This window comes from Halichoerus grypus, chromosome 3 (genome assembly GCF_964656455.1).
Source record: "Halichoerus grypus chromosome 3, mHalGry1.hap1.1, whole genome shotgun sequence".
Taxonomy (NCBI): domain Eukaryota; kingdom Metazoa; phylum Chordata; class Mammalia; order Carnivora; family Phocidae; genus Halichoerus; species Halichoerus grypus.
In genome coordinates, this window is record NC_135714.1 from 52,337,942 (window position 1) to 52,360,979 (window position 23,038).

Genomic DNA, 23,038 nt, shown 5'->3' on the forward strand with positions numbered 1-23,038 from the left:
CCTAAAGCCTGAAGTTCGGAAAATATTCTGAAAAGGAGATTATTCTTATTCACTTAGTTTAATAAAGGCTTTCAGACTGGGGGAGCTCTGAGTCACATCAAATCAAGACAGCCTTACAAGAACAGTCTTCCAGGAACCTATCAGATCAAATAAGGACAATTCCCTGGGATCAAGCCTTTGAAGAATCTCCTGTCCCACTCTGCTGATCCAGTGCATGCTAGCCTGCTGCTTTTTTACCTTGCCAGCAGGTTTTTGGTTTTTGAAGGCTACCTCACAGCTGGAGAGGCAGGAAAGAACATAAGGCACCTTAAAATGATAACGCTATTAAAATAAAGTAAAAGAAAGAAAGAAAAAAAATATCCAGTTCCAATAAATAATAAAATTTTTAACCTAATTTAATCTTTACATTTTTTTTAAATGCTAAAGTTAGTGCTGCTGTTCTAACAATAGTCCATCATTTTTCTTGCATAAATGATCCCTGTATTGCTCCAAGACTGGCTAATTTCCGGAGTCCCAGAAAATTGATTCTGACAATGTTTGCCAGTTTTCTCATGGCTTTTATGGAGAAGAATATTTGTAGAGGCCTTTACTCCACAATTTTTGATGGCATCACTTTTGATCTATATTTCACCTAGAATAAGATTGCTTATCTAATTACAAATGGCACAGCCTACTAACAATAGAGTAAGATATTAATTAATTCTTATTAGAATTAATTACACCTTGAACACTCATTTCTTTAAACTATAATTTTAAAATTTCCCTTATTTTGTATTTGAATGACATAACACAAAATGAAACATCTATGTTCTGTACACATTGGACAAGTGTGGACAAGTACATACTTGGGCAAATAAATGCACATTCACTAAGTTTCTCTACCTTAACTTTTTTTCTTTAAAATTAACATCAGGCATAGTTATGTCAAAAGAAACATAATTCAAAACATTGTAAGAATGTTGGAAAGGAAACTCATTGATTAAAAAACTGAACGAGGGGCACCTGGGTGGCTCAGTCGGTTCACAATCCGACTCTTGATTTCGAATCAGGTCATGGTCTCAGGGTCATGGGATCGAGCCCTGTGTTGGGCTCTGCACTGAGTGTGGAGCCTGCTTAAGATTCTCTCTCTCTCCCTCTGCCTACCCCCGCCCCCACTGACACTCTCTCTCTCTAAAAAAAAAAAATATATATATATATATATTAATTAACTGAAATTTAAAAATTTGAAAAAATTAAAAACCGAACAAAATCTACAGTATACTAACAATTATAATGGAAAGAAAAAGAAAGCATAAAGTTGTTAGAATGAATAGAGCTCATTCTGGATATGAAGGGACTACGCTGTTATAAAGGAAACGATTGTGTTTTATACAAAATTCATGTACAAAATTGGGTAATCTCCCCCCAAATTTTAGCTGCAAAAGCAACTACGCATCAGATTTACCCTCAAAGATGCACTCTGCCAAATCTTTTTCTGAATAACCTCTGGATAGAAAGAGGAGACACACAAAACTAAATTCAAAGGAAATATGACATATTTTCTCAGGCTTTTAAAAAATTAACTTCAACCCCACCTGTCAGCCATCTTCCCAGAAAGGGCAATTTAAAATATTGACATAACAGATCATTTTTGGTATGTGAAAAAATTCAGGGTACAAAATATAGCTATAGGTTCTCATAGATGGATATTAGCCAGCCATCTACTTGTACAGGGGTAATGATAGATGAAAGAAAGACAATGATTTGAGATGAAGGGTAGGAGGAGGAAAACAGAAAGGAAGAAGGAAGAACATAAGAAAGATAAAAGAGGGACTAAGAGAATATACAGCATTATGTCGGCACTAGCCATACCTGGTCGGTACTATACTTTTTCCCTTTGGCTTATATTTATGTCCTAATATCTTAACAATCTGTTAATATACTTTATTTATAGTATATCTCTAAATGTAACCATAATTTTTAACAACCAAAAAGAAATACCATGTTAATGAAAGAAATCACATTGAGATTAGGATGTTAGCATATAAACTATGAATTAGAACAATTAATACCACTTGTTTTACCTCCATAATAACTCTGTTTGTAAAGGACTGAATAATATACCTGATTTTTTCATCAAATGCAAAAAATAATAATAATAATAATAAGTTTTAACTATTTGGATTATGACAATATTAGATTACTTAATTACACCAAAATTAACTTTGGAAGTCAAATGAACTATTATCAGTGTGAATAATTTTCTAAATGAATTACATATACACACTATACTATAAAGTTTTAAATGTTCAAATTGTTTAAATTAAATTCTCAAAATAGAGTATTGAAAAGTACTATTTGTGCTTGCCACAAAATGGTTCTATAATGAATTTGGGTAGTTTGAGTCTGAAAATTATAAAATAGTTAATTTTTTAAAAATTTTTTAAACTTTATTATGTTATGTTAGTCACCATAAATATTAAAGTTATATGTAAATAAAAATCTCTCAAAATCTGAATTGTTTTGAATATAATAGTCATGCAATACAGTTATATTTTCTGTGTAATATAATGATTTTATGCCACAATATTTTACTTACATTAATTTTCCATCTGATAATATAGATATATTTTTAATTGAGCAGAAGATAATAGAATACTTTTTAATATAATCCATGTATTAAGATTGTTAGTATTATACATTAATATGCATATTGCTTTAAAAATGGCTTACCTAATCTTTACCCAAAATACTTTATTTCTAATGTACACCAGTAAAATAAATTACTAGCAAAAACAATTACTGATTATAAAAATCTTCCAATGAAACACTTTTCTGAAAGTTTTCACTGAAGAAAAATTTAAGAATTGGAAGAAAACCTTTGATTACTGACTTGATAGTCTGAGAAACTTTTAATCTCAGTAAAATTTAAAGGAATTTCTTATACTATTTTCATTCCCTAATGTAGTGAATAAAATACAAAATAAACTGTGTTTGAATCAACACTGGTTATTGACATGTTAACTTTTATTTCCTATTCAATATAACCAGGATAATAGCAAATCAAAATATATTCAGTTAATTTTCATGTGTGACATTTAACATGCTGTCAACTCAGATAGCTTAAGTTGTAGGGAAAATATCATAAAGGCTTACCCCATTTTTTGGAAAAGCAATCCATCCCAAGTCCCCCATGACAGTACGTGAATCCAATAAATTCACTGAAAGAAAAAGAACACAAAACTGAGTCAAATGTATAAAAAAGTATCACCATTTTCATAGTGTTATTAAAGTGCATATTTCTTACATAACTGAAGTTAAATTAAGTATTCATCATGAATATGAGAGTTGTAATTTAATGAAAACATTATTTGGATGCACAAGAACAAGTGATTTTGAATAAACATTTGGAGAACAATTACAGCAAAAATACATAAACAAGTCATTACTCTAAGTGCTCTTTCTTGTCAAATAAGAATAAAGGAAAAGTATTAGTAAAAAGAAAAAAAAATGAAAGTCCACAGAAAACCGTAAGGACTATGCCACTCCTTTAAAGGCTCTCAATTTGGGGATTAAGCTGCCATAAATTTGTGACTACACATACTGTATTTTCTTCTGAAAAGCTATCATGAAGCAATTAGCAAATAACTTACATTAAACAGAAATAAGCTATCCCCAAGTTTGTAAGATTTTTTTTTTGTGATATTAACTGAAATCTGTAATCCAAATTGCAAGTTAAATTAAGAAATAAATCTACACACCCATAACTAAGCCAAGAAAATTATAGCAGCTCTCAGGGTTGTTGCTAGAGTTAAGTGTCCACTGCATTCCCAAAAATATCTTCTACTTACAAATAACCACAGTCTACAATGTGCTTCTTATAGAACTATCAGCTACATTTTTGAAATGCAGACCTCAATTATGGCTGGATATACATAAATATTTGGAACTCTCAGAATGGAAGTCTGAATATCATTATTACAAAAGGAAGCCATGAAAGAGTGTGTACACACTCATGCACCCACAGTCATACACACACACAGTGTTTATGCAACAAGTTTATCTACTGTTCTCCTCCCCCCACCCCAAATTAAACTAGCTTACAGGATGCTGAGTAGTCAAACTGCTTCAGACCTGGGTCACAGATGATCATCTTTCCAGCCTATTATGCCTATCCCAAGTGATCTACCTGGCCCACCAGGCAGCTGAAACAGTCTGAAAGGGAAACAACTGGGTTATCCCTAGTCAGAGGTACTGAAGCTTCCTTATACTACATTCAAGAAACACTACCTTGAAATGCTACCAGTTCTAAAAAAGAAAAAAAAAAAGATTCTATCTGTAAATGTGAAGCTAGAGTACTAAAGTAGTAACAGCTGATAGACAGAGAATGTGCTACAATACTACTATAAGAAAATATAAGATGAAATTATTACAACCAAGGACATTAGGATCACAACTGAAATAAAAATTTTCTACACACTATAGAAATTATGTGCATTTAAGCCTTATTATCCATTTTTTATTTCCTATAACATATGCAAACTTACAGATCTTATACACTAAGTTAACAGTCTATAATAATACTAGTTATATAAAGATAAATCAAAGTTTTAAAGTTTTAGAAAACACAGAAATATCCTCAATACCACATATATATGGCAGTCTTCTATGATGTGTGTATTCAATATACTTGTCTACTTCTCTCATTAGGTTCTGAGCTCTTTAACTCTAAAATTCTATGCCCATAGAATGTTTGCATCATCTTTAGCCTACACATATCAGAGTGGCTTTATAGAGTAATAAAATAAATAATTTGTTGGATTATTCTTTTTTAGAAGAAATTGGCCTAGCTGAAAAACTATTGTTGAAAACAGCAAAAACAAACGAAAACTGTTCCACTACCGGCTGACCTTGCAAATCCACCAGTCATCCCACTAAATCTAATTTTTTAGTTAGATCCATACTCTTTTTACTCTCTTGTTGGCTTTTCTAGTTTCCATGGGAATAAAGTTACATTAAACTTAAATGCCCTTGTCCTCATTTTAGTTTTTCTGGGACACTAGGGCTATGTCTAGACATGACTAAATACCATGGGAGTGCAGAACTTAAATTGTTATGTTTATTCATCCTTTTGATTCATTCGATTCACCTTTGATATTGAGTAGCAGCATATCTGTGTAGACCTGATAAAGTAGAGCAAATCAGCAAGCTAAAGGCCTTCTACTATGATGGCAGTCAAATTGAACTTAATCCTATATTGGCAAACTGATGTGAATAGGAATTCTAGGAATTCATAACTAGCCTGCCATGAGAAACACAACATTCCTTGTAGACCTCTTAGTAACATGTGGATCTTCAAATATTTATTATTACCAACAGAATTCCAGATGTCTTTCTAAAATTTAGTTACCCCACTTGAATTAACTTTAATCGAAATTACTATTCTTAACTCTTTTTTGGCTTAAAATATATATGTGTATGTGAAATTAAATGAATGAATTCAAAATACTAGCTTGGCTGTTAATACATTTTTGGGAATTTTCAACATTGGCATACATTTCTAAAGACTGTATTTATTTATTTGACAGAGAGAGACACAGCGAGAGAGGGAACACAAGCAGGGGGAGTGGGAGAGGGAGAAGCAGGCCTCCTGTGGAGCAGGGAGCCCGATGCAGTGCTAGATCCCAGGACCCTGGGATCATGACCTGAGCCAAAGGTAGATGCTTAATGACTGAGCCACCCAGGCGCCCCGGCATACATTTCTAAACACATGAAAATACCCACAACAAAATGTACATTATCTTTCTTATGATGATCTTGTCAAAAGTTTTTCTTCAAAGAAATAGATTAGGAGGTTTATAAGATACACATGTATGTCACTTCCCACTGCTGTCTAAAATTGGTTTTGTTTTGGAAACAGATGTTTTCATAAAATCCACAATGCAAAGAAGATACTTATACATATGATTACTAAATTAGAAATTGAAAAAAAGAATAAAATTAGATGTTTCAGGCAATTACTTGCAGATTACTATATTATAATTTTTTCATATAATTCAGAGGAAATTGGAATTTGATGCCTCAGGAAAAATAATTAAAATTATAGTTAGATAGGTAGATAGAGATATTTACATAGAGACAGAAATAGATATATATAGAGAGAGATAAATGTATAGATACAGAGATATAGAGTGTTAGCTTTCTTAAATCTCCAAGTTTTGCACATGCTGCTTTAGCTGTCTCAAATGTCCTTCCACCCCCTTTTGAATGCTAACTTCATTTGTCCAACAAAACTTCATTTGTCCACATTTCGGGAACTGTTACCTCTAGGAAGCCATCTCTATTCTTCTTTATTACTGAATATTATATTAGCACCCAATTATTATTTCCAAAACACTGAATACACAGAATTGTATTGTCCCCTTAAAAGAATACCATGTTTGACTCATGCCTATGAACCTAGCCTGCACTCAGAAGAGCTGAATAGCTGTTTGTCTTATTAATGAATCATTTGGTCAGTGGGCAGATCAAGAGGGTGTGTCTGAATCAACATACACCAGTGGTTCTCAACATGGGCATCTGATAACGTCTGGAGACATTTCTGATTGTAAAAAATGGAGGGTGGGAGGAGTATTTGTTACTGGCTTCTCACGGGAAGAAACCAGGTATTCAGCTAAGCATTTCTCAATGCACAGCAAATCTTTCCCCACCCCCAGTAAAGAATTATCTGGCTTAAATTTCACTAATGCCAAACTTAAGAAACCCTGGTATACACCTATGATGCTACCAGAAAATCTTTATTTTCACGTTCTTTGTGCAGCACAGCAGTAGCATGATTTTCATTAATAGAAGTTAGCATATTTGAAGGCAATCCTTATAAATTAAAATACTACTATTTAAGGAAATAAGAGTAATAAAAATTGAAATTGTATTTAGGGGGAAATAGATTATTCTTATTACCCAACACCCTTAAATTATTTTCATATAACTAATATAACTTATTATACACTTATAATAACATTTATGCTTATTTATGCTCTAATAATTTCTCAACATTCATGATGGCACGCATGAAAAAACACTACAACACTGATACTATTAATGCCTCCATTTCCTCCACTACTTAAGCTAGTAACATAAAAACCAGAAGTTTAGACATAGGGTATATATAAATGGGAATTTTCAGAAGTTCATTACCCAATTTCATTACCGAATTTATTAAAAGGGGAGATTGGCAGTAATGGAGCACAGTCACTAAGGATCTTCTATGCAACAATTACAGTAATTAAATTGTTCTGAACAGTATATATGCTTGTTGTAAACTGCAATGAATACACAATGAGTATTGATCTTCATTGTACAACTTAATTAAAACTTGTCTGGGAGAAGCCACTAATGAATATAATTAGAGGGAATGTTTGATATCACAGTTACTCTGGAAGACATTAATTAGATATCAGAAATTTTATGGAAAATGTTTTTATTCTATTATTTATATTTTAAAATAAAGTCACACTATTAAACTGAAAGACCATCTTCAAGGTCATTTCCCTCAACCATTTTATAATTACAGTGAAGATGGGCATATTGGTTGGTACTCTCATCAGTAATTATGAAGACTGATTCTCCAGGAGAAATAACTCTTCAGGGGTCAATGAGTATATAGTCTATTACAAATTCCTAAAGTTAATATAGGAAAAAAAAGATTTACTAATACAGGAACTTTTTAATAAGTAAAAATAAGTTAACCATCTATCCAACCAAGTAACAGATTATAATTGAAACTAATTCCAACTAATCTGAAGTATACTTTAATTTTATTACTACACACTAATAATTTGTTTTCTTGAACAAAAAGAGAAAGGCTTTTAAAGAATTTACTTTCAGAAAAGTCAGACAGTTGCTAACTCATTCTTTTGGTTGGGATTCAAGGGCGGGGAAAGGAAAGGATAGAATGAGTAAAATGTAATATGCATAAGAAGATTGCTAAATTCTCAACTTCACACATTCTAACAATTAAAGATTAATTTGAGTTAATAATTCAAATATGCTCTTCAATGATTATAACTTTCAAATATTCATAATTTTCCATGTATCATTTTGACTCCATATCTTCCTCCTTAACATCTTGCTGATATTAGTCATAAAAAGCAGAAACAAATTTATTAGATTCTCCAGGAAAATGATACACTGGGATGAAGGTGTTTTGAAACTTTAAAGAGTTAAATGACAGCTCAAGGACACTCAGTCCCACCACCATTAGTTGGACAAGGCTGTGAAAGAATGTGTGATCCTTGATAATATGAAGGTAAAACAGAGTGACAGTGGCATATTCGTACTTTTACTTCATTTCTGTTTTTCCCATGATCTTTACATAAAAAAACAAACACAATTGTAATGGTAGTTGGACCTTCATCACAGTATGAAGAGAGAATACTTTGGATTAGTAGCAGGTAAGATGGCATTGTTTTTCTTTAAAGGCAGTGAATCAAAGTCCCATTGCATACAGTAGGGTTTTGATAGATGCTTGCTTATTGATTTCCACTTAACAGTATCAGAAAAGCTACTGGATTCAATTATAGCACATATTTTACTGATCTGTGGGAACAAACCCCAGATGTACAGCTGTCCAGCCTCTCTCCATGGTCCCAACCAGCACAGATGTGATTTCTTGCTTCCAGGCTAAATTTTATAATTTGACAACTGCTGCAGGGAACAAAGAACAGTTGACAATATGAGTGCAGGGAAAGAGTACATGTGTTTCCCATTGGAAAACTAAATTTGTAAATTTGGTAAAAATCATGTTAAAAGTTTAGGAGTGTTATGTAGATTTCTGGCACCCCTCTACTTGAAGGCAAAAATACATAACCAACAGTATTTCTGTAGACAATGAATATGAGCATTTTTTTTCCAATTCTGAGCAACCCATGTGCATAATTTCAGGAAAAAAAAGAAAGAATGTGGAAAAAGGAATTTATTCAGTGTGTACTATGTGTCAGATGTTCTATCAGGTAGCTTATACATATATTCTTTCATTTAATCTTCCTAACAGACTTATAGGCACAATAAGAGCACTGATGGGGTGCCTGGGTGGCTCAGTCGATTAAGCGTCTGCCTTCTACTCTGATCATGATCTCAGGGTCCTGGGATCAAGCCCCGCATTGGGGGGTCTCTGCTCAGTGGGGAGCCTGCTTCTCCCTCTGGCCCTCCACCACCGCCCGCCTGTTCATGCTTGCTTTCTCTCTCTCTCAAATAAATAAATAAATAAAATCTTAAAAAAAAAAAAAAGAACACTGATAATTTCCAGTCTCATTCAGAGCCCAGCAGGGAAATCAAGGAAAGAAGAAAACATGAAACAATACTTGAAGTCTTCATGACAAACCACAAGCCCTTCCTTTGGCTTTGCACAACCAAGTCCCTTATTTAGAGCCTGGATATAAGATACTTTGATTACAGCCATCTATCTCTCTGGACATCCAAAGGCCATTATCTAAACCCTGATTATGAATGAATTTACTTTGTACATGAACTATGGCTACTGAACCCTGCTTGAGAAAAAAAAAATCATAATCAATTATATAAATATATAATATATTATAAATTAACAGTGGCCTCAAATGGGCCATCACTATTACCTAATAAATCTACTCTTTGGGAAATCAGTTCTCTCATAAATTAACCACAAAATATTTTGTAAAATCTTAGTTAAAATATTAAAAATAAACCTCATATTCTCTTCCAGCTAATGTCCTCTTCTAAATTCAAAATATTAAATGAACATTCCTATCTATTTCTGTATATCCTCTTCATTCTTTACCTAACCCACTGCAATTTGGATTCAAACCCACTATTTTACCAAAACTTCTGTTACCAAGTCGATTTGTGATAATCACGTGGCTCTGAGTTCCTAATTTGGCAGTATTTGGCCATGCCCTCCATGAACAAACTCTCTCACCTTTTATCTTCAATGACAACATATTTCTGTGATTTTCTTCTACTTCTCTGGCTATTATTTCCATTATAAGCCACTCTTCCTATACCAACCTTCAAACCTTGGCTTTGATTAATATTCTATTTTTGTAGACCGGTTTCACTTCTCACTCTATACCAATGATTCTTGACTAGGACTATTAAGGAATATGAATAAAAATAAAAGAAGAAGAAGCTTTTTGAAAGAACAAATGTCTTGGCACCAGTCCATAGATACTGAATTAGACTATTTAGGATGGAAAATGGTTAGTAAGTTTTTTGTTTGTTGCTTTCTTGTTTTAAAATATCAGCATATATTCTTACATAAGAACCCCTGTAGAGGGGCTGATGAATTTCTGTCTTCAGTTATAATGTAGATGTTAATGATCCCTACAAATCCATATATTTTATATATTTCTCTCTCCTGAAATTCCAATCAATTTATAAAACTGCTACTGGTTTTTAACACATTCATGATATGCAGTCATCCCCCGAATGAACACAGTATCTTCCTTGCACAAGAAAAAACAAACAAACATCTCCTCCTACGTTCCTTATCTCAGTGAATGCAACGCCACTGAACTACTTGTTCTATCCAGAAATCAGTGAGTCATCTTTGTCTTCCTTCCCCTTTACTTGCACACTGAATCAGTGACCAAATCCTACCCATTCTAACTATATCCTATATCTAACTCTCTGAACTGGTTGTTGTATTTCATTCTACAGCATAGCCAATCCAGCCAAATTCTCACCATAATTTTTCACTTGAAAAATGTCTTAACTGGTTTCTCAGTAGAAAGGCATGATCCCTGACAATTTCTTCAAAAAATTGCATTCAGAAAGATCTTTCTAAGCAACCAATATGATCATGTCACTCCCCTACTTCAAACCTTATAGCTATGTTTCATTTTTTAATGTAAGTCTTTCCAGGATTGGTCTCCATTTTCCTCTCCAGTTTCATTCAGGCTTTTCCCTCCTTCCTTGTCCACAATTTGGCAATACTGAACTTATTTTCAGTTCCATTATGTGGTCTCACTATTGATTCAGTTCTGCCCAATGAGCTGTGAAGGTGATCTGAAGGGAAGGGAGTTTTTGAGAAGAAAATATGAGAAAGGGAATCTCCTAGCTGCTTTAAAAGTTGCTGGGTATGTTTGTATTTCCTGGAACTGATGCAACCATCTAGAGAAAGTAAGGAGAATCAGCAGAGAGCAAAACTTACAGATTAAGGTTGGCAGAGTGAAGGGATGGGAAGTATCTGGTTCCAAATTATATCATAGAGTAGCTAATCCATCTAAATTTGAAACTTGCTTCTCTTAGGACTTTCTGTTATGTCAGAAACAAAAAATCAATTTTATTGCTTGATCCACTGAGGAAGTGATTTGCTGTTATTTGCAGAGGAAGACATCCTTACTGATACAACTGCTAAGTGGCAGAATTTGAAGGCAAACTCCAGTCTCTTTTATTCCAGAGTCTGCTCTCCTACCATCATGCCTTGAGACTTCTAATATTCTATTATTAACAGAATTCCAATAACATTCCCAAATGAGTTACTTAAACGCAGATTGTTTATCTTGGAAATGATATCTAAAATGACCTTTGCTGGGGTGCCTGGGTGGCTCAGTTAGTTAAGAGTCCGAATTTTGATTTCAGCTCAGGTCATGATCTCAGGGTCGAGGTATGGAGCCCCATGCTGGGCTCCCCACTATGGGTGGAGCTTGCTTGGGATTCTCTCTGCCCCTGCCTCCCCATCTCTAAAAAAAAAATGGCTTTTGTGGTCCCTCTCAATCTTAATATATTATGCTTCGTTGTTGACTATATAGAACAACTGTTGCCTTTGTTTCAAAATACTTTCATCTCTGTTCATTTTGTTATTTTTATTTCTTTTTGTTCATTTTGTGTCAAAATATTATTCATCATCATAAAGAGTTTTAGCAGCTGCTCTTTGAAAATTAAGCAGTAGAATTTCATACTATGAAGCATAAAACTCTGAAAGAAGCAAAACTTAATCAGAAACATATACTAAAGATTTTTGAATTGTTAATATACTGTAAAATTGTAAACTTGGGAAGATGGCAAGGAGGATTTCAGAATTAGTATCCACTGGTTATTCCATACAAAGTTTTTAGGCAGAGGTAACACTGAAATCCACTGACAGCTAAATTATGACTAATGAGCAGTCTGCTACATTCATAGGACACATGGCATGAAAAGACCAAAACCATATGGTTTTCAGCAGCTACCTTGTCAAGAGCGGTAACCAAACTTGTCAAATTTTGCATATCGTTTTTTATTCTAAAGAGAAAAGTCAACATTAGATGACATAACAGTCTTGAAAATCATCACATCACAGAATATACTCATTTAATAGCTGCTCAGTTCCACACCACACTGTATATATAAGAAGCTATTCCTTACAAAATAGTGTAAATATTCAACACTTGAAATAAATGTTCTTATTCACAATTCACTTTTTGAATGGTTCACTGGACAGAATATTCATTAATTCTATGGTTCTGGTTTGCTACTATGTAAGCTTATAGAAAGGATTTTACTTTGAGGGACTCAATTTTTATATCTGTAATATCAGTGATTGAAACTAATAAACTTATATGTGTCTGTGCTTAATATATGTTATATCACTTAGTCTTAACAATGATCCTTTGGTATGTTTTTCCCCCATTTTTCAAATAAGGAAATTGAAGTTGAGAAAAGTTAAATAGGGCAGTGGTCCAAGGTCCCAGAGCTAATAAGCACATAGGTGGAATATAAATCCAAGTCTTATCTAACTCCAAAGCTCTTTCTTTTGCTTCTATATCACACTTGCCCAATGTTGGATTTGCTGAATCCAAAGGTTTACTCCTTTGAAACTCTTAACTCCTATATCTCAATGAATTTTATTAAATCAATGAATTGTGAATAGTATGTTACAGAAGCCAGCATCTACCATAAAATTCTAATAGTACTGTATATAAGATGGAAATCTTCAGATATATTAACCTAAACAGAAAAAAACATTAGTTTTTCCTGGGCAAATCAGAGTTTAGTATCAAATTTCCAACAAGTTTCAAGTAAGTTACAAGTTTAGTATCAAATTTCCAAAGATTGAACTAAGTTAGAAGATCCCTGAAAGTGAAAGGGTAAGCAACAAAATAAGTATGAAACCTCTTCTCTTAATTTTTAATTTTATTATTCATTATGCTTTACACATGTTAATTGGGGGGAAAACAGGGCATGTGTTTGTTCAAATATACTTTGTCCTTAGATGTTAAAAAGCACATAAAAATAGAATGGAAAATATATGCAAAGCTGATTCTTTGTTTTGAATGCATACTTACCCCAGTCCCTAATTATCCCTAATGCTTGACTGAAATACCACAAACTGCAAAAACAATCTATATAATCATTAGCTTTCAAGCCTTCAGGGTAGGATAAATGATGATTGTATCTGAACATGAACTAAAACAGAAACTTGCACAAATTCACAGTATGCATTTTAAGGTGATGGCATTTCCAAAAAAATGAGTAAAAAAACTGAGTAGCCTTTTCATTTTACTTTACATTTACTTTTACATTTTACTTTTTGTAAAATGAAAAGTGACCCAAATTTTTGCTGTCAACTTCAGTCATTATGCTTATGTCATCTTACAGCTTAATTAAAATTTAATGCTGATGTAAACTCTACATAATTATCCTTTATTATCTAAAATAGAAAAAATATATATTACAAAAAAAAACTTTGGGTAATGATTTATCATGAAAATCTAGTCAAAATGTACAGCAATAAAGACAGAAGTATGAACAAATACTGTGGCCAATAATTTTAGGTGGCTGAATATAAACATTTTAGTACTCAGCCATAGCCACCCATCTCAAAATAGCTAGAAGCATTCATGACTGCAGGAAAGTAATTTTTAAGTCAGTTTATTAAATACAATTAATTATGTATCTTAGCAGGGTATAAGATTGATGATCTAGTAGCAGTCATTTTTGCCTAGTTAACCTGGTGCCTAAAGTCTATTTTTGGTCAAAATATAACCTCAGTACTTAGCTATTTCTCCTTTTACGAAGTGTAGAAAGGAAAAGTGAAAAAAAAAGAAATAAAGTAAAAGTATTATAAATTTTCTGTGGTATTGTCAAAGATGCTTTTTATGCCTATTAAATATTTACATTCTTTCCCCTTCCTTCATATCAGATTCTTACTGTGTTTCGAGTAGTAATGTGTCTAGAACCATACGTAGGTCATGACTGTCCTTAACCAATAATTATAATCATGTTTCTATGATCTTAGCCTTCATTGGATCTGGCAGCCTTGTTACATAGGTCTGGCTAATAAGATATAAATAGAAATCCACCTTCCGGTTTCTGGGAAAGTTTTGTTGTCCTAGCTGAAGCAAGAGTGCTGCTGGAATGATTCTTGGCTCTTCTCTTTCTCTTCTTATTCTGAACTGGATGTGATGCTTGGAGATGCATCAGCCTTCTTGCAATCATGAGACAATAAGCTAGAGTGTAAGGCCAAAAAAACCCACAATGATTGCAATCTTGACATCATGAAGTCACTGAACCCAAATCACCAAACTTCTACCCTGAAACTTCTTTCCCAAACATTTAAAAGACAATCCCTCTACATCTTAAGTCCCTGGTGAACAGTTTTTGTATTCTCTGCAACCTAATCCAATCCTGTATGATACAGATAATGCATAAACAACTGAGGAAAAAGTCTAGCTCACTGCTTCAACTTCCATTCCAGTTCTATGGAATATGGCACCATCAATGAATGAGGGTTCACTCATTCAACAAATATTTATTTAACATCTATTTAAGTATCAAGAACTGTTCTAGGCCCTGGGGTTATATTAGTAAAGAAAACAGGTAGTATCTTGCTGATTGTTCAACTTTCCCACTGCTTAGTCCTGAGAGTACACACTTACTTAAATACATTTTACCTGTGAAATAATCCTTCTATGTCCCCTGAATCAGACCCTTTTAGGGTATAATTATCTGAATTTGGTATTTATGAATATATATAAACACATTCAAAATGAATGTAATATTTTTAAAAAATGCAGAGTGGTTTTTTTTATAAGATTTTATTTATTTATTTGACAGAGAGAGCAAGAGAATACAAGCAGGGGGAGCAGTAGAGGGAGAGGAAGAAACAGGCTTCCCGCCAAGCAGGGAGCCCAACATGGGGCTCAATCCCAGGACCCCGAGATCATGACCTGAGCCGAAGGCAGATGCTTAACCGTCTGAGCCACCAAGGCGCCCGAACAAAGAGGTTTTTTTAAGCCATATACCTTGAGGATCAGTCCTGATATCAATGGCTCTATCACTGACTATATAGCAAACCATACTTAGAATTTTTTTTCTTTTGCATTTTGGTATTTGCTTTTACAACTTTCTAACTTATATCTCTATCTTACATTTCCTTATTGTGTATAGTGTTATCTGATTTATAGTTTATATCACCTTTACTCTTAACACATTTTTATACTCTCCTTTTTGAGATTAATAATAAAAATACATTTATATAGCATTTTCTGAGTATTAGTCATTTATATGTGCCATCTTTATCTATAGATATACTCATTGTTTTTGAAAAGTGTGATGTGTCTATCATCAGCATTAGGATCACCTACAGTGCTCTTTAGAAAGTAAATCCATTGGCTCCTTCAAAAACCTACAAAATTAGGATATTAGGTGGAGACTGCATCTTAGAAAATCCCCACTACTCAAGTGATTCTTATACTCAATTCAAGTCAGACAACATTAGAACTGGGCTATACTCTTTTCAATGTGGCAAATCCACTTATAGCACAGTTGGATTGTTGTGGTAATATCAAATCGCCATAAGAGTCTGGAAAAGCTAACTCTTAATCTTTGTATTGAAACCACTGCAGGCTCCCACCAGTCCTAGGCCACAGATCTCACTTGTATAGCTCTGTTCTAAGGGTTCCTTAACAGGGACAAAAGTCAAAATTATCTATGGATGTTCTACAGCTTCCTAGGTTCTAAACTTAAAGATTTCCAAAGAACTTACCTTAATGAATTTTCATTTAGTGGGTCTAGGAGGGTCCAGACATGGTATATTTAATTGTGTTTTGCGGTTGGTTGCAATGAGCACTTTTAGGTTAGGACACTAGATTTGAACTCTTTGTTCAAAGTAAACTTCACCACATGGGGTGCCTGTTTCACTTAGCTGGTTAGACAACAGACTCTCGATTTCAGCTCAGGTTATGATCTCAGGGTCCTGGGATTGAGCTCTGTAGCCAGCTCCACACTCAGCGGGAAGTCTGCTTGAGGATTCTCTCCCTCTCCCTGTGTCCCTCCCCCTGATTGCGCTCTCTCTCTTTCTCTCTCTCTCTCTAAAATATAAATAAATCTTCAAAGTAAACATTACCACATATTATAATTTGTTTTTTACCTAGATTGTCAGAAAGCTACAAGTCAGGATCATAGTATACTGATCTTCTATGCAACATTCCTTTTATATTTTAACATAGCGGTTTTCACACTCAATTCATGATGCCTCTGTGGTTCTAAAGAGATATCTCAGAGGCACAAACAGATGAAGGGAGGGAGAAGTAAAAACACAGCCAGGAAACCCAACAACTCTGTTATCTGTTTCATATACTGAGCTTCCACAGTGATTTCTTTTGAATGACTTTCTGCTTCTTTAAAAAAAGAGAGAGAGAGAGTTTGAAACCACTACTAATATTATGACCTTGGCTTTCAACAATGATTTATATTAAAAATCTATTAAATGGAAATCAGTTCTGTGTATTTTCAAAAATTGTTAAGACTATTATTCATGCCATTGCTCAATACCCCAAACACAAATACCACTGTGACCAGCTTCTCTGAAATCCCAGTCAGGAAAAAAAAAAAAAAAAAGTTTGTTCGTGATATAAACTGAGAGGTTTTCCACGAAGAAATGATAACTATATAACAGAAAGCTTGTACGTAAATATTTCTATCCAATTGCTTTAACGTTGATGGTAGTGAGATTTTCTTGATAGAAGTTTTCAATGTTTCCATATGCATTGCCTATATTTGTATTATTCTTATTTTAATTGATTTTCTTATAAACACCTGATTTTTGAAATAAAACATGATTCCTTCCTTGAAAAGTTATTTGCATAAATAAAGAGTAAATCATAATACTAAGTACATTCACATGAATGTAATCTCTAGCATAGTGGGTATAACCAAGAGCTTCAGCATCAAACGCACCTGGTTCCTATCTTGTCAGTTTTTGTGTGTGACCGAATGCATGTTACTTAATTTCCCCCAAACCCAGTCTCCCACTAATAAACGGGAATAATAATATCCATTTCACAGGGTTGTTATAAGAATTAGAGATTATGTGGTAATAGTCTTCACAGCAATCATCATTATTATCCCTCCCATCTAGAGAAAGATTCACTTCAAAGGATTCTTGGCTCAGAAGAATACAATATTAACCTACTGATATTTCTGATATATTTGCTAGAATTTTTAGAATAAATAAAAATACGTTCAAAAGGGATAGTTCATTAAATATACTAACTAGTTACTGGTTAGAATTAAATACACTAACCAAACACTAACCGAACTATACTTAAAAAGCCATTCATCATTACATTCTAAACTTTCTCCTTTCACAAGTTTATTTTTAAATACCATTCTATTCACATGGTAGATGTTACCCATTTTCCTTGCAATATTAAGAATTCCTACCAAGTTATAAATCTAAAGTGCTTCATAAAGTAAGTGCTGGTCTAAATAATCCAGGAAATCTAGAACAGGTAAAAGAGTAAATCCATCCCCTCCCAAGAAATTTAAATCATTATGAAACAGGTGTTTTATAGTAATTGCTTTTCTAGAGGTAAAATTAAATCACACTTAAAGCAGAAAAAAAAAATATTTTATGTTGGCTGATAGTGGCTCAGTTCATATGAATTCTGAGAATTTCTCATAAGAAAGAAGGGGGGGTGGGGAAGCGATAGCTGATTAAAGCACAAAGGGATAGTGACCACAGGATATCTACTAATTATTTTCTAGTCATGTTCTGATCAGTAGAACTTCCTTTTCATTGATGTTTTTGGTAAATGTAAAATAAAATATTCTACTGCCAAATTTCTTGGTATTAAGTTCTTTGGGCTGGCAAAATCATACAATCTTTTAGTTGGCAATTTCACAGTTCAGAAAAAGACTCTATAATACCAGAGATTCTAAACTCTATTAGTTATGAATTTAAGAAAAGAGTTACATTGACTCTACTAATAAAACAGTAATGAGATGAGATTTGTTGTGGTTAAAAGTAGTGTCTTTAAAGAAACAAAGACATTACATAATAAAATTCATTCACTAAAAATGAATTCATAGAATATAACACACTTTGCTGATACTCCATAGGGAATGTCAGACATTGGGGTTTGCTCTCACTAAGTTTACAGACAGGCAACTCTTTCTTCATATCGATGTGTGTAGTAAAGGATAAAAAAAGCTCGACTGCCAGTTATCTGGGAATTAACTTGCTTTCGTTGGCAAATCATACTATCTCTGTTAGTAGGAAATTCTCAGTTCAGAAAAGAATTTTTCTCTGATTAACCTTTACTTCTTACAGTGATTTCTATTCTGATCAAATATCAGAACTGTACAAACAAGGAAAAACTCAATTCCAGTTCAGTGTGATAAGCTACATATGGAAAACGAATTAGCACACAATCTTGGATAAACTGGGGAAGGGGCCTGCCATTTACACCTAGGCATAATGATCAAATTACTTAGGTGAAGGAAGGAGCTGAGTGTTTCCTAACAAGCACCCAAAATCCAACTACACTGACAGCAAGTCTCCCACTCAGGAGCCTGGGAATGCAGAGACAGGGGGAAGTAGCCGGAAAGGTGGGCCAGAAGCAAACCACTGAGAGCTTTGTACTTAGGCTCAGGGAGTTTAGATTTTAGCATGAGGTCAATGGAGAGCTGCTAAAGGATTTACCCAGGGAGTAAACAGGGGCTGCTTCAGCAACTGAACTAAAGTCAAGTATTTTTCTTCTGGTATTTCCATTTACAATAAATACTAGACAGTACTCACTAATGTAGAAAATTAGCCCTTGTTAAAGAAGAGTGCCAACCCAGACTATTTTTTTAACACATGTAATATATAACTCATATAATGTTTATTATGTACCAGAACTTTAAACACTTTATTGATGTGTTTTTACAATATTAATTTTTGCAATATTTGTATTAATATTTCCATTTTACAAACAAGAAAGCATAGGGCCAGGGAGGTTTTCTAGTTTTGCCTAAGTCACCCAGCTCTAAGCGGTTCAGCCAGGCCCCAGAGCCTGCACTCTTCCACTTCTGTTACACCGCGTTCTGAAGTGGAGCCCTGGTTCTGCAGTTATAAGACTTTTGCTTTACAACTAGTTCTGATATTTTAATAAATCAAACTTTCTTGTCTTGATTCCTTTGTATATGACAGTGATTTCTCTAATCTATCCTACAGGCTTTTTTATGAGATTCTCATGAAATAATATAGGTTAGAACATTTAGTAAACTATAGAGTAATAATATAAACTACATAAAAGTGATTATAAAATATTTAATACAACTCTGTATATAAAAAGGAAGAAAACAGCACCCAAGAGGTTGGCTTGGATAAAAGACAAAGGTAAATATATTTTTCACTGAAGCTTTCAGTCCCCTCACCTGTTACAAGTAGTAGTACTGCCTAAAAATATATAATACCATGACTTAAGGCAAAACTGTATTTTTTTTTTTTAAAGATTTTATTTATTTATTTGAGACAGAGAGAATGAGAGAGAGCGAGTACATGAGAGGGAGGAGGGTCATAGGGAGAAGCAGGCTCCCTGCCGAGCAGGGAGCCCGATGCGGGACTCGATCCAGGGACTCCAGGATCATGACCTGAGCCGAAGGCAGTCGCTTAACCAACTGAGCCACCCAGGCGCCCCGCAAAACTATTTTTAAAACTGCCCTCTATTACCAAAAGAGCAGGGGGTAATGATCAGTAATAGATAACACTTTGTGAGGGAAGGTTTTTTTTATTTCTTTCTTTTTTAGTATACCTTTTTTCCAGTTTTATTGAGACATAATTGACATACGTCACTATACAGACACACCTCATTTTATTGTGCTTCACTGTATTGTGCATTGCAGATATTACATACTTCATAGATCGAAGGTTTGTGGCAACCCTGCCTCAAGCAAGTCTATCGGCAACATTTTGTCAACAGCATTTGCTCACTTTCTGTCTTTGTGTCACATTTTGGTAATTCTTGCAATATCTCAAACTTTTTCATTATTATATTTGATCTGTGAGCAGTGATCTTTGATGTTACTATTGTAATTATTTTGCAATGCCACAAACCACACCCACGTAAGATGGCAAACTTAATTGATAAATATTGTGTGTGTTCTGACTGCTCCACCGATTAACAACACACCCCCTCTGTCCCTCTCTTCTGGCCTCCCTATTCCTTGAGACGTAACAATACTGAAATTAGGCAAATTAATAACCCTACAGAGGTCTCTAAGTGTTCAAGTGAAAGGAAGAGTTGTACATCTCTCTTTATTTTTCTTTAAATATTTTATTTATTTATTTTACAGAGAGATTGAGAGACAGAGACAGAACATATGAGCAGGGGGAGGAGGCAGAGGGAGAGGGAGAAGCAGAGTCCCCGCGGAGCAAGGAGCCCGATGCGGGACTCGATCCCAGGACCCTGGGATCATGACCTGAGCCAAAGGCTGACGATTAACCAACTGAGCCACCCAGGCACCCCTATATCTCTCACTTTAAATCAAAAGCTAAAAATTATTAAGCTCAATGATAAAGGCATGTCAAAAGTGGAGATAGGCCAAAATCTAGGCCTCTCATACAAAAGTGCTAGCTAAGTTGTGACTACAAAGGAAATGTCCTTGAAGGAAATAAAAAGTGCTATCCAGTGAAGACATGAATGATAAGAAAGCAAAACAGCCTTTTTACTGATATGAAGAAAAATTTTAGATAGAAGGGTAGAAGATTAAACCAGCCATAACAGTTCTTTAAATCAAAGTCTAATCCAGAGCAAGGTCATAACTCTCTTGTATTCTCTGAAGGCTGAGAGAGGTGAGGAAGCTGTAGAAGAAAAGCTGGAAGCTGGCAGAGATTGTTTCATGAGGTTTAAGCAAAGAAGCCATCTCCATAACATAAAGGTGCAAGGTAAAGCAGCGAGTGCTGATGCAGAAGCTGCAGCAAGTTATCCAGAAGATCTAGCTAAGTTAATTGGTAGAAGTGGCTATATTAAACAACAAATTTTCAGTGTAGACAAAACAGCCTTATATTGAAGAAGATGTCATCTAGGACTTTCATAGCTAGAGAGGACAAATCAACGCCTGGCTTGAAAGCTTCAAAGGCCAGGCTGACTTCCTTGTTATAGACTAAAGCAGCTGGTGACTATATGTTGGAGCCAATGCTCATTGGCCATTCCGTAAAATCCTAGGGCCCTTAAGAATTATGCTAAATCTACTCTGCTTGTGCCCTAGAAATTGGACAACAAAGCGTGAATGACAAATGCACATCTGTTTATAACATGGCTTACTGAATATTTTAAGTTCACTCTTGAGAAGAAAAAAAAATTCTTTCAAAATATTATTGCTCGTTGACAATTCATGATATCACCCAAGAGCCCTGATGGAAATGTCCAATGAAATTAATCTCATTTTCATGCCTAATAATAACACAACACCCATTCTGCAGCCCATGGATCAAGGAATAATTTCAACTTTCAAGTCTTATTATTTAGGAAATACATTTCATAAGGCTGTAGAGACCATAGACAGTGATTCCTCTGATGGATTTGGGCAAAGTAAATTGAAAGCTTTCTGGAAAGGATTCACCATTCTAGATGTCATTAAGAACATTCATGATTCATTGGAAGAAGTCAAAATATCAACATTCACAGGAGTTTGGAGGAAGTTGATTGCAAACCTTCATGCACAACTTTGAGGAGTTAAAACTTCAGTGGGAAGTCACGGCAGATGTGGAAATAGCAAGAGAACTAGAATTAGAAGTAAAGCCTGAAGGTGTGACTGAATTGCTGCAATCTCATGATAAAACTTGAAGGAAGGAGGAGCTGCTTCTTATGGTTGAGCAAAGAAAGAGGTTTCTTGGGATGGAATCTACTCCTGGTGAAGATGTTGTGTAGACTGTTGAAATGACAATAGAGGGTTTGGAATATTAAATAAACTTAGTTGATAAAGCAGCAGGGCTTGAGAGGATTGGCTCTGATTTTGAAAGAAGTTCGACTGTGGATAAAATGCTATCAAACAGTATTGGGGCACCTGGGTGGCTCAGTCGTTGTCTGCCTTTGGCTCAGGTCATGATCCCAGGATCCTGGGATCGAGCCCTGCATTGGGCTCCCTGCTCCGCAGGAGGCCTGCTTCTCCCTCTCCCACTCCCCCTGCTTATGTTCCCTCTCTTGCTGTGTCTCTCTCTGTCAAATAAATAAATAAAATCTTTAAAAAATGCTATCAAACAGTATCACATGCAACAGAGAAATAATTTGTGAAAAGAAGAGTTCATTGATGTGGTAAACCTCACTGTTTGCTTTATTTTAAGAAATTACCACAGTCATCCTGACCTTCATCAACCACCGCCCTGATCAGTCAGCAGCTATCAATATTAGGCAAGACCCTTCACCTGAAAAAAGATTATAACTTGCTGAAAGCTCTGATGATAGTTAGCAATAAAGTATTTTCAATTAAGGTATGTACATTGTTTTTTATACATAATGCTATTGCACACTTAATGAACTACAGGATAGTATAAGTGTAACTTTTGTATACACTGGGAAATTCCCAAAAATCATTTGACTTGCTTTATTGTGATATTTGCTTTATTGTGGTGGCCTGGAACCAAACCTGCAAGATCTCTGAGGTATGCCTATCCTGATTGGTGAGCACTTACCACTGCCATTTTGTTAATTTCTGAGTGTTTTATAGATCCATTGTTCCTTGTTTCTCAACCATTTGTGTGTGTGTTTTGATGTCTTTTGGTATCAGCATGCTTTGACTTCATCATCATGTTCTTTTGGGTAATTACCACAGG

The 23,038-nt window shown here is 34.5% G+C and overlaps 1 protein-coding gene across 15 annotated transcripts in view; it reads right to left on the minus strand.

The window, feature by feature from the left end:
* EPHA5 (EPH receptor A5) overlaps positions 1–23,038 on the minus strand; it is a 343,456-nt gene that overhangs the window by 306,045 nt on the left and 14,373 nt on the right. For all 15 annotated transcript variants that reach the window (XM_078068724.1, XM_078068722.1, XM_078068726.1 and 12 more), the window contains exon 2: positions 3,136–3,200. In XM_078068724.1, coding sequence (XP_077924850.1) covers positions 3,136–3,200 — 65 coding nt within the window. The remainder of the gene's footprint in view (positions 1–3,135; positions 3,201–23,038) is intronic.